This window comes from Pollicipes pollicipes, unplaced genomic scaffold (assembly GCF_011947565.3).
Source record: "Pollicipes pollicipes isolate AB1234 unplaced genomic scaffold, Ppol_2.1 Scaffold_5724;HRSCAF=6776_pilon_pilon_pilon, whole genome shotgun sequence".
In the NCBI taxonomy this organism is placed as follows: Eukaryota; Metazoa; Arthropoda; class Thecostraca; order Pollicipedomorpha; family Pollicipedidae; genus Pollicipes; species Pollicipes pollicipes.
The window spans coordinates 55,962,331-55,969,148 of NW_023596746.1; the positions used below are offsets into that span (position 1 = coordinate 55,962,331).

The 6,818-nt window shown below is 51.8% G+C and overlaps 1 protein-coding gene across 1 annotated transcript; it reads right to left on the bottom strand.

Moving 5' to 3' along the window:
* Positions 1-85: 85 nt before the first annotated feature.
* LOC119103242 (radial spoke head 1 homolog) lies at positions 86-550 on the bottom strand. The gene has a single exon (XM_037226683.1). The coding sequence runs from the start codon at positions 548-550 to the stop codon at positions 86-88; it is 465 nt and encodes a 154-aa protein (XP_037082578.1).
* Positions 551-6,818: the final 6,268 nt, after the last annotated feature.

A 6,818-nucleotide genomic window follows, 5' to 3' on the forward strand; every position in this document is an offset into this window, starting at 1 on the left:
ATCCAAAGCAAATACATGACGACTGCCATCATGCCCTTCAAAAACTAGCGAACACCGGGCGCCTACGACTGACGGCTCCGTCTCGTCACAGATTGTGTTTGAACCTGAGGCTGAGTGCCTTGTCGGTAGCGAACTGGCCGCGCCACTCCTGCCCGTGGGCGTCCATCCAAACGCCCTCGCCGGAGATCTGGCTGCACGTGAATGTGCCTTCGAAGTAGGAGCCATCGGGGAAGCTGTAGCGGCCCGGTCCCGCGTACTGGCCGTCTTGCAGGGTCCCGCTGAACGTGCTTCCGTCTACGAAACAGATGGTGACCGCACCGTCCAGAGTGTCCTCGGCCCAGGTGCCGGTGTACTGGTCGCCATCGCTGGTGGTGTAGGTGCCGTCTCCATGGCGGACAATGCCGTAGCTCTTGGCCTTCTCCTCTGGCCAGATTCGGTACCCTCCGTTGTAGGAATCTCCGTTGGGAAATCGGAATTCAGCGTTGCCGGTCTTTTCTCCAGGTCGCTGCTCGACTGGGTCAGTTTCTGCGTCTCGTTCGACGGATAACATGTTTGCCGGTCCTCGTTCTTTTCCTCGGTGCACTCCTTGTTATCCACATCGATTTCCAGACAGCACCGCCAGAGGCCCCGAACCAGTCGGCCAGAATGCATGAAGGCAAATACCGGTGCAATATGCGAAGGGAATGGGCAGAACGTACAAGCTCTCCTCAGCAGTCAAAATATTGATTTGGCCAGGGCCTCGCCATTAGCGTCAACTGCTGGACCCCGATTTATTTTCTCATAGCTCAGGCAGAGGAATTGGCAAATTTTGCGCCATATCTCGTGCGTGTCTATTGCTGTGTCTTCCTCAATAACAGTCTTCTTTCGCTCTCTTCCATGTATTTACACGTGCGCCACATCCGCCACACCCCATTGCGCCACATCCCGGCGCTCGGGACATGGACACACTCAGCACATTTTGTCATTTTCCTTAATTTAAGACCTATGCAAAGTGAGCACAAAATTGGGTATGAGTGTCAAATGATACACAACATTGTTTTGCTAACACCAGTGATGCTGCTTGGACCGAAGTGATCAAAATACATGGACCATGAAATTTCTACTGTGCCAAGTATATTTTAAGCCACGTGATGCTGGCTTCCAAATACGCGTTATACGCAAGAGGATGGAATTTAGAATGGGCAATCGCCAAAATGCTCGAGAAATTTTATCCCTTATATCTCATCTCAGTAAACCGCAGACCCATTTCTTCCAAGGCTTCATGCATCAACTGATGGGGTTCCACTGACAGAGTAAGACAGTGCCGAATGTTTCCAGTCAAAGTTCACAGCGCTGTGCATGGGCATAAACACCATTCGAGTGCGTCGCAATCGCCGTAATATTATGTTAATATATGATGTTAACCCTCATTCAATAACCAAACGCCGGCTCGTGTATGGTGTTTGATGTCATTAAGTGTGTACATCAAGCAACAACACGGAATGAATGTCCTATGCCAGCTTTGAAGTGACCGACATTTTCCTCTTGGTGGGTCTAGGCCAGTCTTCTACACTTAATAGCGATCCAATCACTACGAGTCAGCTTATTTCATCATACTTGATGTTTGCCTCAATACCATCAAATGTGGAACATTCCCTTTAATGGAACCTTTGCCACATACTCCTCCCCCCAACTTAAACGTTGCTCCTACTTCCCCGACGCGAGGCAAGAGCTACCATTAGGCAGGAGTGCAAGAGAGGCTGGCGGTAATTGCTCATTGTTTGGCTGCATGCCCGTGCCCGCAGTGATCTAAGCTCTAGGACAATGTGCGTGTTAAGGAGACGGGTCATTGCATAGACAGCAGGTAAATATGGCTCAACGAACATCCGATGAGAGATTGAAATGTTGACGTGGGTGCAACGAAGGCCCTTCAGCATTTCCAGGAGCCCAGACAAGGAGTAAAGAACGTTTAGCAGCATGCTAGTTCGGACATCGCGGGAACGCCTCTTCCACCTAGCAATCGTGTAACTAGAGCAATCGGAGTCGGGCAATGGTTTTTGTGTACCTAACACGTTGTTAAGCGATGGGGAGTGCTGCTTCGCATATCGGCAGAAGTACGTTGCAAGTGACGGCAGCTCACTCAAAATCATTTTAATTCCACAATAGTTTGACCAGCGCAGCTATCCAGAAGAAGTGGTGACATAAAGCAGGCAGACGGGCAAAACGATACATCAAGCTCTGCAAGCAGTCGCATGAAACGACTAACAAAGAGACGGGTGCACATTTCCATGCCTGGTGTGAGGCCCAGCTGCGCAGCAGCACATGACCGGCCATGATAAGCAGGGCGTACGAAGGATTTCACTACGGAGGGAGGAAGAGCTCAAAATCTGGAATTGTGACCTTCCAGCACTCGCTCACGCACAAATTCAGGCATGTCATAGCCTTGATGGGGGGGGGGGGGGGGGGGGGCGCTTGCCCTGGGCGCTGCTATGTGCTGGCGCCTCTCATGAAAAGCTCCCAAAGCATGCAACATCAGCCGGTAGTCGATTCCGTATTTTAAGCAAAAGGTCACCAGGTCATCGAAGCGTCAGAATTTACGAGGACAGCCTATCTCAGTCTGGTGTTGTAGAAGAACCAGATGTACGATACGACGCTCTCGAGTAACAGAACACCGACCGAGCAGAGCACACCCGCGTCCGCTATGGTGAACAAGTGCCGTGGTGTCGCCAGGTCCAGCCGCGTCTTCTCCATCGACACCGCATCTGTGGGACAGAATCGCTCAGCCGGGTGTATCGGGCGCCACTTCCGCGGCTCGCGTCTCATGATGCCGCGGTCGAGCACCTGAGGCATGACGTAGCTGATCAGCCGCAGGTAGGGGAAATAAGCCCGGTGGTAAACGGTCGCATGTTCTTGCCCTGCAACGGGCGGTCGCGAGTCGTGGGCAGGGGGCGTAGGTCCTGGCCGGCCAGCAAAGGTTGTACTATCATCTCACGCGCCGCAAGGCTGACGCCCTCGACGTTAAGCTTCCAGCACCTCGCGGACGCCGCATCGAAACTGGCGAACGGCGTCTGGCGGCGAATGATGGCCATCTGAGCGAGCAGCGTCCCCGAGTAGCAGGCGAAGATGAAGCATGACGGCGAGCACACGACACTGACGGCCAGCCGGCAGGAGGGCGCACCGTCCGCGCGCACTACGGCACCCTGCTGGCATGTACACGGCACTGACAGCCAGCCGGCAGGAGAGCGCACCGTCCGCGCGCACTACGGCGCCCTGCTGGCAGCAGATGCCCAGCACGATCAGCGCCCAGAACGATGCATCCTCCTCGGGCGACAAGTCAGCTTCTCGGGCCCAGCGTGTCTCGCACAGACGCAATCGTCAGCGGGCGATCAACCAGAGCACGAGCACGGCGGCGGCCAGCACGGCCAGCAGGGCGTACCAAGCATGGCCTTGCAGAGGCTGCTTGGTGCGGAACTCGCTCAGCGCCTGCGTGTGACGCACGCCAATCACGACGCCGGAGAGGTCCGTCGCGAACGGATGGGAGAAGTCGACCAGCCGGCCCCACGCCGGGCTGTAGATCAGCGTGCCGGCCATCATGTCCGCCTGGCCGGCGTGCAGTTGGTCAACCAGCCGGTCCCAGGCGGACTGGCTGCCGGTCCGGGACAGCCCGCGCAGGGAGTAGCTAAAGCCCAGCACGCTCAGCAGGCGCAGGATGATGGAGCCGACCAGGCCGCCGTTGACCGTACCAGTGCGGTGCGTAATGAACAGGCGGTGTAAAGCCGACCGGCCCTGGCGTCGGTCCTCCGCGTCCTTCGATTCGACGTACACCAGACGGAGGTGGACGCCGCTCATGGCGCGCAGGCTGACGGCGACGCCACCCAACGGCCGCGGGGGGACATATTCAGTGAGCGTAAATCGGTTTTGAACTTGGGTGAGAGTGAAAAATTTCATCGTAAAAAGGCCGTGCGAGAGTGAAAAAATGAATTGACGAAAGATGGAACTTATGAGCTCGTGACTGGTGCTTTAGCAAACAAAGACATCTATTGCAAATTGGGATGGACGTAATATCATAAACCGGCCAAAACTGTTTTGTATTTTAACAGCTTAGGTCATTAAAGTGAAATAGAATACATAAAAGCATAGCAATTTCATGACAGTGTAATGAGCATTCAAAATTATTGACACCAATAATTTGATGCTACACTTTGCATTTCCATTCCACAGCACTTTTAACACAAAACAAAACAAAGGAATTCAATGCCAAAATAACAGCAGAAAATTCAACAGGCATAAATACTCAAACGAAAACAACCCTGGACTCCTACACATCAGCCCATCACCAAGTCAAACACAATAGACATACCTCTGGCTTCTGTTAAGATGGGGTCAGGGAAAACAAACATTTTGTCATCGTTTCCTGCAAAACCCCAATGTTTATTCCCATGAAAGTAGCGCAACTATACCTAACCTAAGAAGGCCTTTCTTCATCTCATCCTGTCTAACCTGTTTGTATCACAGCAGAAGTTGCATCTGATTCTTGCACGATTCCTATTGCCACTTGCCACGCACTTAACCAACTTACCTAACTTAGAGTAGGTGGTGTTGAACATCATCCCAACTCACCTATCTGTTGACAGCAGCTCTTGTGACAAAAACGTGGTAAAGTTAATTTTGAAATCAGGTTATTAATCGAAATTAGATTATTTTAAAATTTTGACATCAGACAAAATGGTCAACACACAAAGCAAAACACTTAAAATCACTTTCAGCAACTTATTTTGATAGCCATGGCTAACCTATGTCAGGGCCAATAATGGGTATGCTCCACAAAACAAACTCTCTTCTCAAAAAGTAACATTCCTTTTACGTAACCATGCCAATATTGCTGCTTGCCTCGTCAGCTGCAGTAAAAGCATGTATTTAGACTTGCTTATTCAGATTTAAGGACAAAATTTGAGATGTTGGCTTTACATTTGAAATGTGATGGTCTAACTATTCGTTACATACTGATATTGAACTCATCTTATACTCGCTTTGCAGCTTAGAGTATCCCTGTGTTGAAGGTATGGTGCATACGGACAGTACAGTCATTTGTCAGTTGGGAAACCATGACAACTATGGAAAACATCTGATTAAAGCAACCATGAGGGACCACTTTAAGAAATTTGGGGCAAACAATCAAGAATATGGAACAAAATAAGCCCATTGCGTGCCTTGTGACATCATAATTTGCCTTATGACAAAACTCGGTGGATTAACACGAATAAATCCAATTTATGTATAAAATACGTGCAAGTTTGCGATTGGAGCGTCTTGCACAGAAATTGGTCAAAATTTTAAGCAACAGATGGTACCTCTAAGGCAATGGAAAAGGAAGGAAGAATTAAGTGGCATCACACTCGTATGATACCAAGAAAAACAAAAGTAGCGAAAATTAATATAAAGACTGGTGCTTTTTTGACAAAATTTTGTTATCAGCTAATTCGACTCGAAATCTGCTAACACAGAAGCTCAAGTAGTGATATTCATCTTGTAAATGCAATTTGGAAGACATTTCTTGACCTTTTTACTCCTGTATTTCGGGAGTGATGCAATTTAGTGGTCAAGTTTCCTCGGGAAAAAGAAATACGTGGAATAAAATCATCTTCCAGGCCTTGCTGGTGTTTGCAACAGGCTCTGCTTTTGGGGTGTAGTGGTGGGACAAAAAAGGGAACGCGTGAAAACCTTGTATGTGGCACACAGAGCTGCCGATTGTGATGCATTTTGTAAACAAACCAAACTTAATGCGTGCAAGCGGCTGGAGTCGCTGGGGTACTTGGGCTTGGAGGTACCTGGCGCCCTTGCTCTGTGCATACATAGACACGATTCAGATGTAGGTGAGGCAGGGCATAGCCATAGGTGTCCAGGTTGTGTGGAGACTCGTTTATGCTTGGTGGTTTCAAGTGAGCTCGGTTCTGGATGCCACCTGAAAACCTCAGAAAGTGAAATAGGGGTTTGGCATGTGCGATTAGACAATGCAGGCGGGAGTGAAAAATTCACGTAGAGTATGGGAAAAAGGAGTGAAAAATTCCTCCCATAAGGTGTTGCTTTACACCCAAAGTTGCCAATTCTAGGACACTAGACATATTGCGGCCCGCGGCAAACGCCGCGTGCCCCTTATCACCAGTGGAAGTCGCGCTCGCTGTAGAAGCGAACCGCGCCGCTCTGCCAGACCGGCAGCAGCCACGCCAGCCGCGAGACACGGCCTGCGCCGCCGCCGCCGCCGCCCGACTCCAGCACCACCGTCGGGCTGGAGCGCTGTAGCCGAGCGAAGATGAGCCGAGAGGAGAGCAGCTGCAGCAGCCCGGGCTCTTCGGCGCCTGGAGCGCAGCGCCAAGTTAGGTCTATTCGTCACCTGGCGCGCAGCGCCAGGTTAGGTCCATTCGGCGCCTGGGGCGCAGCGCCAGGTTAGGTCCATTCAGCACCTGGGACGCAGCGCCACGTTAGGTCCATTCGGCGCCTGGGACGCAGCGCCAGGTTAGGTCCATTCAGCACCTGGGACGCAGCGCCACGTTAGGTCCATTCGGCACCTGGGACGCAGCGCCAGGTTAGGTCTATTCGGCGCCTGGGGCGTAGCGTCGCGTTAGGTCCATTCGGCACCTGGGGCGCCGCGCCAGGTTAGGTCTATTCGACACCTGGGGCGCAGCGCCAGGTTAGGTCTATTCGGCACCTGGGGCGCAGCGCCACGTTAGGTCCATTCGGCACCTGGGGCGCAGCGCCAGGTTAGGTCTATTCGGCACCTGGGGCGTAGCGCCACGTTAGGTCCATTCGGCACCTGGGGCGCAGCGCCACGTTAGGTCCAT

Bases quoted from the DNA above. Each gene is read 5' to 3' on its own strand.
- LOC119103242 (XM_037226683.1), bottom strand. From the start codon at position 550: ATGTTATCCGTCGAACGAGACGCAGAAACTGACCCAGTCGAGCAGCGA.